This window comes from Panthera uncia, chromosome F1 (assembly GCF_023721935.1).
Source record: "Panthera uncia isolate 11264 chromosome F1, Puncia_PCG_1.0, whole genome shotgun sequence".
Lineage (NCBI taxonomy): Eukaryota > Metazoa > Chordata > Mammalia > Carnivora > Felidae > Panthera > Panthera uncia.
In genome coordinates, this window is record NC_064813.1 from 31,794,739 (window position 1) to 31,810,266 (window position 15,528).

General features: G+C 42.0%; 1 protein-coding gene across 1 annotated transcript in view; it reads right to left on the reverse strand.

Moving 5' to 3' along the window:
* Window positions 1–15,528, reverse strand: part of HHAT (hedgehog acyltransferase) — a 314,228-nt gene that overhangs the window by 290,446 nt on the left and 8,254 nt on the right. Inside the window, exon 2 of the mRNA XM_049634210.1 lies at window positions 8,206–8,339. Coding sequence (XP_049490167.1) covers window positions 8,206–8,296 — 91 coding nt within the window. The 5' untranslated portion in view covers window positions 8,297–8,339. The remainder of the gene's footprint in view (window positions 1–8,205; window positions 8,340–15,528) is intronic.

A 15,528-nucleotide genomic window follows, 5' to 3' on the forward strand; every position in this document is an offset into this window, starting at 1 on the left:
CATGCTCTGTCTCCCTCTGTCTCTCAATAATAAATGTTAAAAAAAAAATTTTTTTTAATAAAAAATTTTTTTAAAAAATTAAAAACAAAAACATTATATGACCTACAACTGGATATTAATACATTTGAAAATTTCAATGAAATGGAAAAATATAGGGTGCCTTGCTGGCTCAGTAGGCAGAGAACATGACTCTTGATCTCAGGCGTGTGAGTTTGAGCCCCATGTTGGGTATAGAGATTACTTAAAAATAAAATCAGAGAGGAAAGAAAAGTATAAATTACTCGAACTGACTTCAGAAAACCTAAATATAACCTGAAATAACTGAAAGATACTGAAGTTTTCAGTGAATCTATCTATTTCCAGAGACCCCATGCCCAGACAAACTTACAAGTGAAGAATATCAAACTTTGATGCTGACATTTCGCACACTATTTAAACAGTTCCATAACATGACAGAAAATGAAAAGTTTCTCCATTCCTATTATAAAGTTAACAGAATGCTAATACTGAAATCTGATTAAGTGGAAAATAAAACCACAGGCCAACGAATCTCACTTAGAAATTAACTAAAAGAAAAAAACTTGGAAACAAGGAATGTATTTGAAAATACCACGGTCAAAGGTTTGATGTAGGAATCCATATAAACTAGACTGCAAAATTTATTTCTTTAAAATATCATGTCAACAGCTTGAAAAGGGAAAACTACGCAATCATCTGTATAGTTGCTTTAAAAATGAATTCAACATTTATTGCTAATTTTAAAAATTTAGTAAAGGGGGCTAACCAGATTCATTAGCATGATTTAAAAAAAAAAAAAAGCAAAACTTACTCAATTTTTCAGTAATGGTAAAAACTATAGAGGGATTTCCATTAAAGTTAGAATTAAAAATTGGGTCACCTGGGTGGCTCAGTCAGTTAAGCTCTGACTTCAGCCCAGGTCATGATCTCACAGTTCATGAGTTCGAGCCCCGCGTCAGGCTCTGTGCTGACAGCTTGAAGCCTGGAGCCTGCTTCGGATTCTGTGTCGTCTCCTCTCTCTCTCTCTCTGCCCCTCCGCAGCTCATGCTCATACTTTGTCAAAAATAAATAAACTTAGGGGCGCCTGGGTGGCTCAGTCGGTTAAGCGGCCAACTTCGGCTCAGGTCATGATCTCGCAGTCAGTGAGTTCAAGCACCACGTCAGGCTCTGTGCTGACAGCTCAGAGCCTGGAGCCTGTTTCAGATTCTGTGTCTCCCTCTCTCTGACCCTCCCCCGTTCATGCTCTGTCTCTGTCTCAAAAATAAATAAACGTTAAAAATAAATAAATAAACTTAATTTTTTTTAAGTTAGAATTAAAAATAGCATTCTTTCTCAACTACTACATTGTTCTAAAAGTCCCGGCTAAACAATAACAGAAGAAACAAAACCATTAGTATCAGCTGTGGATGATATTGTCTAAACACAAAAATCAGGAAAAATCAAAGATAAGTTAATGGGACATTAAGAGAATTCAATAAACTGTTGGAATATAACATACACAAATCAAAATAAATACCTTTAGACCAGAAATAATTAGCTACAAGTTACAGGAAATACAATAGGAAAATTTCCCAATCATAAAAGGAAAAAAAAGAAAGAAAGACTCTGAATAGAAATTTTTGCAGGACCTATTATGAAGAAGGCCAGGAAACTTTATTGAGGGAAACAATAGACCTTGAATGCACAAAGAAAAAATACCATATCCCTGGGTGAAAAAGTACAATATTATAAGAATGTTAATTATTTACAAATTAATTTCTAGGCTTACTGTAATTCTAATGAAAATCCTGTTGAGATTTTTTTTTAGAATAGTTTCAAATATGTATACAAGAAGAATAAACCAGTAAGAATAGCTAAGTGTGGAAATGAAGAAGGATGAATAGTAACTTACTCTATCAGATACTCAAATATTTTATAAAGCATTTTTAATTAAAACCGTGCAGTTAATGATGTGTGAACTGATTGAGAAATCAATGAAACAGAGAAGACATGCCCACCCCTCAAACAATCTGGGGTATATGTAAGAATTTAGCAATGATTGGGCCGCCTGGGTGGCTCAGTCGGTTAAGTGCCTGATTCCTGATTTAGGCTCAGGTCATGATCTCACAGTTTGTGAGGTCAAGACCCACACTGGGCTCTGTGCTGACAGCATGGAGCCTGCTGGGGATTCCGTGTCTCCCTCTCTCTGCCCCTCCCTAGCTCGCTCACAGCCAGCGCGTGCTTGCTCTCTCAAAAATAAACATTTAAAGAAAAAAATATTAAACAATGATCAAGACTGCATCATAATTCAATATAGAAAGAGTTAATTGTGTTTGGTTATCTATTTGGGAAAATTTTAATTTTTTCCCCTTCATATGATATACCAGATACATAGGAGATGGGTTAAAGAAGAAAGCTCAAGTTGCTGAAATACAAGAAGAGAGATGTTTTCCAAAAGAAGTATTACTGGCACAACCTTCCTGGAGAAGGGGAAATCTGTCTAAAACCTTAAAAATATTCATGCAGTTTGACTCTATGACTCCTCTGGAAATCCTTCTTCCAGAAATGCTTCTGAGAAAAGCTATCAGGTACAATACAACAATACAAAGAGATTCCTTATAAAATAACCATTCAACTCATACAGTTGGAACATAACGGAAGAGAGCAAACCCAAAGAAACAATAAGGAAGGAAATAAAAGCAGAAATCAATGAACTGGGGCACCTGGGAGCCTCAGTCAGTTAAGCATCCAACTTCAGCTCAGGTCATGATCTCACAGTTCGTGAGTTCGAGCTCCACATCGGGCTCTGTGCTGACAGTTCAGAGCCCGGAGCCTGCTTTGGATTCTGTGTCTCCCTCTCTCTCGGCCCCTCCCCTGCTCCCTCGCTCTCTCTCAAAAATAAACATTTAAAAAAATTAAAAACTAAAAAAGAAATCAATGAACCAAGAAAAAAAAAAAAAAGGAAACAACTGAGAAAATCTAATAAAGCCACAAGCTGAAAAGATTCATAAGCTCTCTGGCACAGCTGATCAAAGCAAAAAACTAGGAGGAAGGGAGGGAAGGAGGGATGAAAAGACAAACAAGGGAGGAAATTAGGGAGACAGTGAAGGAGAAGATGTAAAACAAAATACACAATAAGAGAGAAAAGCAAACCACAGAAACAAACTATTTTAAATACGAGTATTACGAACAATACACTAACCAAACTGAAAACCCACATAAATGTATAGATCCTCAGAAAGCTACAAAATGTCAAAATAGGTCCAAGAAGAAATAAATTTGAACATAAACCAATAAATAAATTGAAACAGGAGTCTAAGACTTCCCTTCCCAGATGTTTTCCCAGGTGACCTCACAGCATTCAGGTTTTCACAGATAATTCAACTGTTTTCATGTCAAGAATTACACCAGACTGACATGAAAACAACAATATACGGCCCTCTTTTAGGTGTAAGCGTTAACAGAGCTACCACATGGCATAATCTCCTCTTTCTTCATGTTAAGTGTATGCAGAGAGACATAAAAGTGTCCTACATCTACTGAACCACGAGGGCATAAACTTAACGCAGTAGGTCTGGATTAGCCACAACGTTGTCGAGCGCCAGGGGAGAGGTCACCAAGCATAGCAGATCACCACCACCCCACCCCACGTATTTCCAGATGACTTGGAGATGCTCTACGCCTGGTAGAGTCGGGAGGAAGAAGGGGTGCTCTGTTCAGTCCCTGCTGTGAATTTACCAAAAGATTCCATTTGACTAAGGCCATTAAAATCAGTCTGCTGTCCCTAATGGCCTGGCAACCGTGCTTCCACAGACAGAGCGCAGTGAACAGGATGCCTGCTCTATGCCCAGAGAAAGCAGCCGTGCAGATGCCCACTGGTGGCATTTCACTTAACGGGTAAGTTTTGAGCCTGTAATATGTTCTAGGCACTATATTTGCTCCAGATACAAATGTCCCAAAAAAGTTTACAGAAGACAGTTTTCCCAGTGACCTACTTCTACCGTGTGGGTAAACAGCACTTTTCCCCAAATTAGACAGTAAGACAAACAGTAAGTCAAACAGCATGACCACCTCTGGGTCAGCTGAGGTGTAGAAAAGCTTTGTGCTATCCACAGAAGGATTCCCTCCACCCCGATCCCAGCAGCTCCCATGACACAGAAAGGGAAAATTTTATTCCAGTGGGATACAATTTTAAAATTTAATAGAATAGACAGAAGAGCTTCCTCTTTTAAAGCAAGGTGCTTTAGGAATTAAATTATCAATAAATAGGAGAGGCAGAATAGGCTAAAATATTGGGGCTAGAGTTGGACACATTGGAGTTTAAACCCAGTTCCATTGGAACTTATTAGACATGTTACCTTGGATAAATTACATTTTTCAGCCTCTGCATCCTCATCTGGGTAAAGAAGTACAACACCCATTGTGGTAAAGAGACTCCAAAGATGACCGCCATACATTCCATGCACAGGCGTGCTGCCCCAGCCATATGGAGGTATAGTCTTTCCTCCCCCTGAATCTGGACTGTGCTGTGGTTTGTTTTGACCAATAAATGAGGTAGAGGTGAGCTGTACAACTTCCGAGGCTGAGCTTCAAGAGATCCGTAGCTTCTGCTTTTGGGCACTTGCAGTACTCCCTCTTGAACCCAGCTGCACTGTTAGGAGAAATGTAAGCCATGTGGAGAGCCATGCAGACAGAACCTCTGCATGCTAGCTGACAGCCGCCCGCTGAGGTCTTGGCCAGCCATGTGAGTGAGCCACCAGATGCCTGCAGCCCCAGCTAACACAGAGCAGACCTGCCCTGCTGAGTCCAGGTGAGGTTTGCTAAAAACAAAGTCTCACAGACCACAAAAATGAATTAGTGTAATCCATAACATCAATAAGACAAAAAAGAAAAACCACATGATCATATCAATAGATGCACAAAAAGCATTTGACAAAATCCAACACTCATTTATGATTAAAAACTCTCAGCAAACTAGAGATAGAAGGGAACTTCCTCAACTGGATAAAGAACATCTACAAAAAACATACAGTAAACATCATACTTAATGGTCAGAAAGCTTTCTAAGATCAGAAAAAAGGCAAAAGTGTCCTCTCTCACCATTCCTTTTTAATATCATAATGGCAGTCCTACCTAGTGCACTAAGAAAATGAAATAAGGTATACAACATGGAAAGGAAGAAATAAAACTGTCTTTGTATGCAGATAATATGAATATCTATGTAGAAAATCCAAAGAATCTACAAAAAAAAAAAAAAAACAAAAAACAAAAAACTCCTGGAACTATAAGCAATTATAGCAAGGTTGCAGGATACAAAATAAATACGCAAAAGTCAGTTGCTTTCCTACAGATGAGAAACAAACAAGTGAAATTTAAAACTGAGAACAATACCATTTACATTAGCACACCAAAAAAGTGAAATATCTAGGTATAAATCTAACAAAATACATACAAGTTATATGTTAGGAGAACTAGAAAACTCTGATAAAAGAAATAAAAAAACTAAAAAGACAAACTGAGAGCTATTCCATGTTCATGGATATTGTTAAGAGGTCAGTCTTACTCAACTTCATCTATAGAGTCCATGCAATCCAAACCAAAATCCCAGGAAGCTCTCTTGTGGATAATGACAACATGATTCTAAAGTTTATATGGAGAGGCAAAAGATCCAGAATGGCCGACACAATATTGAAGGACAAGAACAAAGTGAGAGGACTAATATCACCCAAATTCAAGACTTATTTTTTTTTAAAGAATACTTAGTCTAATTTTTTCTCAATGTTTATTTATTTATGAGAGAGAGAGAGAGCACAAGTGGGGGAGGAGCAGAGAGAGAGGGAGACACAGAATTTGAAGCAGGCTCCAGGCTCTGAGCTGTCAGCACAGAGCCCGACACAGGGCTCAAACTCACAGACTGTGAGATCATGACCTGAGCCAAAGTCAGACTGAGCCAGCAGGTGCCCCCCCAAATTCAAGACTTATTACAAAGCCTTATGACTCAAGAGACCGTGGTGTTGATGAAAGAACAGACAAATAGGTGAATGGAACAGAATAGAAAGCCGAGAAAAAGACCCACATAGATACAGTCAACTGACCTTTGACAAGGAGCAAAGGTAATACAACAGAGAAGAGATATTCTTTCAACAAATGCTGGAACTAAATGTCCACATGCAAAACAACTGAATCTAGATGCAGACTTTACACTCTTCACAAAAAATAATAGCAAATGGATATTATAGATCTGAATATAAACACTACTGAATCCTTAGAAGATAAGGTAGGAGAAAATCTAGATAACCTTGGCTATGGGAATTACTTTTTAGATACCAAAGACACAATGCATGAAAGAAACAACTGGTAAACTGGACTTAACCAAAATTTAAAGTATCTGCTCTGTAAAAGACACTATCAAGACAGTAAGATGACAAGCCACAGACTGGAAGAAAATATTTGCAAAAGACATGTTATCCAAAATACACAAAGAACTATTAAAACTCAAAAAGAAAACAACCCAATTAAAAAATGGGCAAAGACCTGAACACCTCACCATATATATATATATATATATACATACATACATATATATGTATGTGTATATGTATATACATATATACAGTCTTATGGCAATAAGCATATGAAAAGATTCTCCACATTACATCAGGGAAATGCAAATTAAAACAATGAGATACCACTTACACACTTACTAGAATGGCCAAAATCTGGAATACGGACATCAATTTATGGAAAAGACTGCCTCATAAGGTGAAGCCTCATGATGAAGACGGCAGAGGGACATGGTAGAAGGAGCCAGCTCTCTGATGCTATCTAGACACAATACGAGGCTTGTAACAATTATGTTGGAGGCTGTGTTTCTGCTGCCAAACGTGTCTTCAAAGTAATAAATATACCATATCATAGGGCTGTTCTAAAGATTAAATGAGACAAGATACAATACGTGAAGTATCTAATACAGTGCCTGACATAGAGTAGGTTAGCTCCTCCTACATGGGCCCTGGGAGCTCAAAGGCTCCAGTAGGGGAATGCAAATACTTGGCCAGACTTGAGAAAATAATAGTGCTCATCTACTTTAGATGATCCGTCTCTGCCACCAAGTTCCTGACTCTGAGTGGGACATATGTAGAATGGGAGAAAAGTCAATCCTGGTGATGTACATCCAAATCAGTCCGAGTAATATAGAAGGAGGTAGGTGTTCAGGGCAGAGCACTCTCAACTTTGCAATTTTAAGTGGACTTTTCAGCATACTCTCCTGTCTTCAAGATAAAGTCCAAACTCCTCAGATCAATATGCAATGTCCTTCACAGGCTCTCCCTGCTTTTTGATCTAGGCTCAACTCCAGCCACTGTCCCCTCACACTCTACACTCCAGTCCTCCCGGGGGGTTTGTAGTTGCCAGACCATGCTATGCTTCCTCACACCCCAAAGGCTTGTCCATTTGCTTGCAAACCCATTTCTGTCCACAGATCCTCTGACGCCTTCTCTACCTTCCTGGCTCCTGTTCTGCCTTGACAAAGCCCAGAAATTATCATCAACTAGGAAACTGTCCCTGACCACACAAGAGGCCATCTTGGTCCCTCCACATTTCTGTCTCCCATTCTTCCACAGTATGGGAAGTTTTAGTGGCACATGGCCACCAAGCTAAGGACAATGTTCCCCAGTTTCTCAGCTGTGGCCATAAAACCTGGTGCTGGTCAACTAGGGGTAAGCAGAAGTGACAAGGGTAACTTGCCCAACAGGAGGGTTTCCATACCCCTTCCTATGGGCTGAAATGCAGATTTAGTGATGATTCTTCTTCAACAAGCATATGAAAATCACTAAACACAGCAGAACGAAAGGATGAAAGGAGTCTGGGCCTCCAACACCTTGAGCTGCCTCCACATATCTCAGAAGCAATGAGGGTGGAAGAGAAACATAAGAGGTTACTGCAGATCACCTCCACAGCCTTCAATGGCCATTGAATCAAACCTTCCTATTACAGAAGACCAGCCACTGGATCCCCTCGAAGTTCCAGGATGAGGGTGGAAAATTGCATTGATTCAGGTCATGGACTCAAAGTGTCCCAGACAAGGGAAAGCAAAGCAGGGTCCAAGTTATCCCAAGCCCATTAGACAACTTTTCTGACTCTTCTACCTCTGAGTACTTCCTTCCTCCTTCCTTTCTTGAGAGAAGTTCAGGAAAGCTGGGGTCTTACCTCTTGAGACTTTGTAAACTTCATAGAAAGAATATAAGTGGAAGCCTAGTGAAGCAAATAGGTAAAAAGACAGTTCCCATCGGGGCAGCATTGCTCCTCGTGACAAAGGGTCTTGGCAGACACACTGAGAGTTTCTAGGAAGAGAAACAGAAATAAAAACATTAAGCCGCAGACATGACACTAAGGAACAGAATCTTATCAGTTCACACTTGTTCTCCTAAGGACCCATCACTATTTAAGGTGATACAGATAGAACCCCAGTCACACTTCCTTCTGCCAGTAACTGTCTGCATCTTGCATCCAACATGCACACATACACATACACGCACACACCCTGCCTGCCCCGGGTTGGGCAGGTCTTCCCTATGAGCTCCCACAGCACCCCATCTGCCTCTGCACCCCAGACAGTTGTGTGTTCAATGCCTGACACGCCTGCCTCCCCCTATGGGGTAAGCGTTTGGAGAGCAGGGACCATGATTCACTGAGTCCCCAGTAACCAACATGGGCTGTGGAATGTAGCAACAAGGGAATAGTGCTCCATGAATAATAAATGGCTTCAAATCCTGAATAGAAGAAAAGTACAGATCTCTAAAACTCTTCTAAGCCAACAGCTTTAACCTCCTCATTCTCCCCTTCAGATGTCATCTGAAGTCGTTTATATGAATGGATGAATGAAAATTACTGTCTTCCATCTTGTATAAACTTAAGGGAGGTGAATAATGTGACTCCCATCAGCTATGGCAGACACTGCTAGCGGCCCACCCCATAATATTTAGTCTCCCTTCCTATACAGTAATGGAATTTTTAACTGAACGCATGGATGCTAAGCTCAACTATATAGTGTAGCCATGTGTGGGCATTTGAATAGTCCTGGGTGGCTCAGTTGGTTAAGCATCCAACTTTAGCTCAGGTCATGATTTCATGGTCCGTGAGTTCGAGCCCCACATCGGGCTCTGTGCTGACAGCTCAGAGCCTGGAGCTTGCTTCAGATTCTGTGTCTCCCTCTCTCTCTGTCCTTTCCCTGCTCATACTTGGTCTCTCTCTCTTCTGCTCAAAAATTTGTGTATAGTCCTGCGTAGAAGGCAATGATCATCCCCTTCCTGCTGGGAAAAGCTGGAACAGCCACATGGGGACAAGAGGTGAAAGCCATGTGGAAAAATAAGATCGAGAAGCCTCAGTCCCTGACTCCGTGTACCACCTCACCCCCAAAACTTCCCTGGACCATTTATACCTATACTATCAAATGAAAGAGAAATGCACTTCCGGGTCGTTTAAGCCTCTGCTATTCTCGATCTCTCTCTTACGGCAGCCATGTCTATATTCTACGTATTATTAGAGCAGGTGATAGGAAGTCCTAAAATTCTTCAAATGAAATCATCAGCTCCTAAGCAACAAAAAGTTAGTTGAATGGCTCACATTGTTTTCCTTAAGCCTCTCAAATATGTCTCACTGTGGATGCCAAATTAAAATAGGAGCAAAATTTTAAGCCCCGAGAAAATACTTCCTCATATGGGACAGTAATGCCAAAATCAGAATTCATACATTATCTCATTTTATTTTCACAATACCCTAGTGAAGAAGGTGGAGCAAGAGAGACAGGCAATTCACAGATGACAAATGTGAAACAGGATAAGGCCCCACAGTCAGAAATAACTGAGCCAGGGCTCAAATCCAGGTCATCAGACCACTGGGCCCCCCATGCCTCCCCTCAGCCACGGCTAGCCCCATTAATGCCCGTTCACAAAGTTACTTGTCCCTAGAGCCTGGCTCAAAATCCGCCACGCCCAAACTCCTTTCTCCAGGCTGAGACAGCAGAAAAAAAATACACACTTCGGCTTTCATAAAATAGAAGGCCAGAAGTCAGTGGTCCTCCAACCAGAGTGCCCCTTGGTAATGACCTAAACGCTGCTCAGGCAGTTTGGTCTCCTGCAACTGAAGGCATCCAGAAGTAGGCACTCGTGCTTTCAATCCCAAACACTCAGCAACAACAACACCTTCTCAGGTCCCCCTGCTGTTTTTCAGAACCACTTCTGGCTTTAAACAATTCTACTCACACTTCATTTTTAAATACCTGGCATCTCCTAGAAAACTTCAGAATTTCTTTCTGGAACTTTGTGGGAATATGGTAGTCTCCACTTTAGTGGGAAGTTAACTTTAACCTCTGGGTTTTAGGAGTCTCCTTTCAAAGGATGTTAGTATTATATTGGATGGTCTCCTCACCTCATTAAGAATATGTGATTAGTTGGGGCGCCTGGGTGGCTCAGTCAGTTAAGTGTCCGTCCGACTTCAGCTCAGGTCATGATCATGCGATTTGTGGGTTCGAGCCCTGCATCGGGCTCTGTGCTAAAAACTCAGAGCCTGGAGCCTGCTTAGGACTCTGTGTCTCCCTCTCCCTCTGCCCCTCCCCCATTTGTGCTGTGCCTCTCTGCCTTTCAAAAATAAACATTAAAAAAATTTTTTTTTACAAATATGTGACTAGCAAGGGCTGAACTCCTAAAAATGCTACTGAAATGTGAACATAATCTTAAAGATTAAATGAAAATTCTAGAAGCCCTGCTGTTTAGCAGCTTTTCAGGGACTCTGTCTTCTAGGACAATTCCTCTGCATTAACAAGTTAACTTTCGGGGAACTAGAAACACTTCCGTTTTTGGTGCTCTTCGCTGTACTGTGTATATCTTGCAGACCCACACAAAGATACACAGTCATGAGCAACAAAGCGGCAGGGCTGTATCTTCACATCTAAAATTTGGGGACTGGACCAAATAGCCTCCATCTGCCAGCACGCTGGGAAATTCTGCACCAAGCAGACCTAGGGGGGAGTCCCGGCTCTGCCATTTGCTGGCTGAGGAACTTGAGTGGGTCACAACCTCTTAGATAGGTTTCCTCATGGGGCTGTTGAATGAATTAAATGTAAAATGCTTCTCCAAGGCCTGGCACAGAATTAGTACCCAATACATATTAGCTATGATCCGTCCAACGGAACCAGTTAGTGAATTTAATTCCTCAGAAGCCTACCTCGCCAGAGCCTGGTTTTTCTTCCTGAGCTGATGAAATATCACTGACCCTCCATGGGGCGTGGCCATGCCCTCTGCTGCTGAATGGCATCCCCAGAGCTCTTGCTAAGGTCTCACACCTTGTCCACACCCCAGCCCAACCCCAGGCCACCAGACAGCAAACACACGGTCCTTGGAGGCCACCTGGACAGCTTTCTGCCCAACACATCTTCCTCACCACTATTTTGCTAATCCTCAAAGGAATTACATGCATACTCCCTCCTGTCTTATTTCATCCCTCACAGTTCCAGGAACGCCACCTCAAAACTCTACCACACAGGCACTCAAGTGTCCTTAACAGTCCTCTCCTCCCAACACCACTCTTTTTAACTCTTGCCCACCCATCTCAAGAAAATTCCTGGGGCACCTGGGTGGCCCAGTCAGTTGTTAAGTGTCTGACTCTTGATTTCAGCTCAGGTCATGATCTCACATTTCGTGAGATCGAGCCCTGCATCAGGCTCTGCACTGACAGCGTGGAGCCTGCCTGGGATTCTCTCTCTCCCCTCTCTCTCTCTGCCCCTCCCCAGCTCTCGCTCTCTCACTCTCTCTCTTTCTCTCCCCCCTCTCTCAAAATAAACAAACATTGAAAAAAAAAGAAAATTCTTCTCCCCGGTGTGTTCTTCCATATTCATTTCAGCTGTGCCCTCAGGAATGAAATCAGAGTAGATACATTTTAAAGCATTTAATGACCCAACAGCATCAAAGAAAAGGCAAGTTGGGACATTGGAGAATATAACTAGAACTTTTTTAAAATGCGCAAACCGGGGCGCCTGGGTGGCTCAGTCGGTTAAGCGTCCGACTTCGGCTCAGGTCATGATCTCGCGGTCCGTGAGTTCGAGCCCCGCGTTGGGCTCTGTGCTGACAGCTCAGAGCCTGGAGCCTGTTTCAGATTCTGTGTCTCCCTCTCTCTCTGACCCTCCCCCATTCATGCTCTGTCTCTCTCTATCTCAAAAATAAATAAACGTTAAAAAAAAATTTTTTTAAATGCGCAAACCCATAAAGGTGCCCAAACACTCAGAAAATTCTCAAGTTTCTATTTCTCATTCTCTAAATAAGCATGTTCTTTAGGGATGGGCTATCACAATGAAATCAAAGAGGTCCTTCCTCAAACGTGTAGGTAACACTCTGCTGTCCTTCACGCATGGATCCAGTCCTGCAGCAGCATTAGCAGCTAAGTGGGCGGGCATCTGTGAGACCGCCTAGAAACTAATCACCATTTGTAAATTACTTCTGCAGGAAAAGCCAAACTATAGCAGTACAGCCTGTGTTTAGTAAATGTCTACCTGATCAATCTACATACACGAGGCTGTACCATTCATACATGAGAGCTAAGGAGGGATGCAAAGATGTATGACAGGAGAGGGAAGTGTCTGAGAACACTCCCACCTTAACCGGAATATTGGTCAGGACTATGAAGAAGCAAAAATGTAGCTAGTGGAGGTGAAGGGAAAGCAAGAGCCATGTGGCAGAGGGCCTTAAACATACAGGATTACAAATTTGGATTTGATTTGCTGAAGAAACCTCAGGCTTGTAAGCCAATCGAACTATTTGAGTGAAGCTTCAGGAAGAAGTCCTTTGACGCTGTGGTAGTGTAGAGGCAGAGAGGGCAGCGATTCGGGTGGAAGTACAGAGAAAGTGCTAGAACCAAGCAACACAAAGGAAAATTAAGTCGTACCTGGCTTGAAATTAGTCCAGGAGGCAGGAGGATTAAAGAAGAGGAAAACTACGAACACAGAACAGCAACTCCAAGCTGGAAGACCAGAGTATCTCAGAGCTAAGTATTATTGATGATAGGAAGATATCTGAGGTAAACGAAGACAAAGAGGTAGAAAGGACATTTAACATTAGGTGTTGGAAGGAAATCACAGCAGGTTTCTCTGGGATCAAAGGGAAAGAAGTTAGACTGGAGTAACAAGGAACTTTACCTACATATTGGGGTGCAAGAGCCCCTGAGGCTGGGCATTCGAAAGAAGTATTTATCTGGGGACTGTAGAACTCAAGAGACCCACGGAATAAAATCTTCGCTGTAAAAAGGCAAGAATTCCTCAGCTAACAGTTTTTTCTATACCGAAGTAACTCACATTTGCATTTACTTTGTAATTTAACACTCCACCTGCTTTCAAAGATACCATCTACTCTAATCCTCACCAGGAGGGCTAACTGTTAGCTCTTTTTCAGGAATCAGAATCCTGGGTGGGGGGGGGGGGGGCAGGCAGCGATCTGCCCAAGCACACAGAACAGCCAGTGAGGAACAAAAAACGAGAACCCAACTTCCCAGCTCCGCTTTTACAGGCAGAAATCCTATTCCTTAATCTTGGCAGAGAAGCATAGCTCACTATGCCAAACCCCAAACTGTGCATAAACATAACTTGTGTAAGATGCTTTGCCCCAGCGATTTCCAATACCACTTTATTTTTGATGCATGCAACAAATGGATTCGACAACCACTTCCATTTCAAACGTTTCCTGCTCCTCAGTCTTGATACCTAGCACTGAATGAGCTATAACCACATATCCACATGCACCAGAGGACTGTAACACAGCACTCTTAGCACTGAGCTAACAATCCTTAGATACCAGCGTCACCACGATCACTTCTACCAACTAACTGTTGCTCCATTGTCCTAAAACTGAAATCTTCCTCTAATGGCTTTTCTTATAGTTCGGTAACAGCTGTACTATAGTAAGTGCCAGTTACAGGTTATCTATGCTAAGAAAGAACTTTACAAGGATTAGCCAATCGTCACAACAACTTTTTGAGGTTGCTACTTCTGGTACCCTCATTTAACACAAGCAAACTAAACCAAAGCCCAGAAAGGTCAAGAAACTTGCCCCAGATCACACAGCTAATAAGCAGCAGAGCTTAGCTTCATACCCACCAAGTCCAACCCCAGAGCCTTCCGTCAGCCACCTCCCTATTCTTACAGAGTGCACCAGATTCATTTTTTTTTCAAGGTCTATGATGAAACCAATCTGTCAGGAAAGCTAGAAGGTAATACAAGCTACACACAAGCAAAAGAAAATTTTAAAGTTATATGTAATTAGATACTCCCTTTAGGAAGAAAAGAAAATTTGTAAATCAACTAGATGTAATCAAAATACACCCGAACCATCTAGCTCGTACATTCCTTAAAAGATTGGCTGAAGAAGACAAACTAAACCAAACCAATTTACTCAGATATAAGAAGGGGGAGTCAGCAGTTACACAGAGATAAGGGCCAAGTAAAATTGAAATCATTCTAAATTTAGGAACAAATTTAGCACTCTAGAAGTCACAAAGTAGTAAAAGTAAAAAGAGCATGTGCACACTGAAATGACGATGGCTTTCAAGAAAATGAAATAGTAGGGCAATATTCTAACACAGTGGGAATAACTGTTAGGAGACTTGCTCTTTTCTAGGGTCCCATTTGATGAAACAGAAACTTATTTTGCAGAACATAAATTACAGGGCTCTCACCAGGAAACCAAATCCAGACACACCGTGTCTTCTCACATCAGTTTTCCCCAAACCCTACATAAGAGTCTTCCAAAGAGTCTTATTCTTTTACTCGTGCAACACTAACGAAAAAAACCACTTCTCCAAACCCAAAACACCCTTCACTAACACGGGGATGATTAGGTGGGTTGGAGGAGGTCTGCTGGACTGGGCAGAATGTCTAATCACAGAGTATTTTTAAATACACACACTAGTTCCAAGTATGCACCAAAACCTCATGTATCGGTTTTGTATCACTGCACAATAAACAACACATAGCGGCTTAAAACGACAAAGATCCATTTTCGTCATGATTCTTTGGGACGCGATCCAAGCCATTCTGCTGATCTTACCAGGCATCACCCACGTGACTAAGTCACCACACAGCTCAACAGGGACTGGAGGGGCCAAGATGACCTCACCCGTGTCTAGCGTCAGGTGCCCGCTGTCAGCTCCGGGCAGCACCTCTCCACGTGGGCACTCAGTAGGCCTGACCCTTCACAGCATGGTGGCTTCAGGGGTTCAAAAGATCAAAGGCAAATGGGGCAAGGTCTCTTAAGGTGCAGGCTCCAGAATTCACAAAGCCTTTTCTTGGTCAAAAGACCAGTCCAGACCCAAGCAGGAAGAGAAGAGCGATTCCATCTAATTTTGAGAGCACAGCAATGACAACTTCAGAGGGGGCAGGGACACAGCCTACCATTCCAGTATGTCAGAGTCACTAATACATCAATTCCGGAAAGTTAGTGGGAAAACTACAGTTCACAAGAGAGCTTTAGTACACGTCACAAAAGTTGT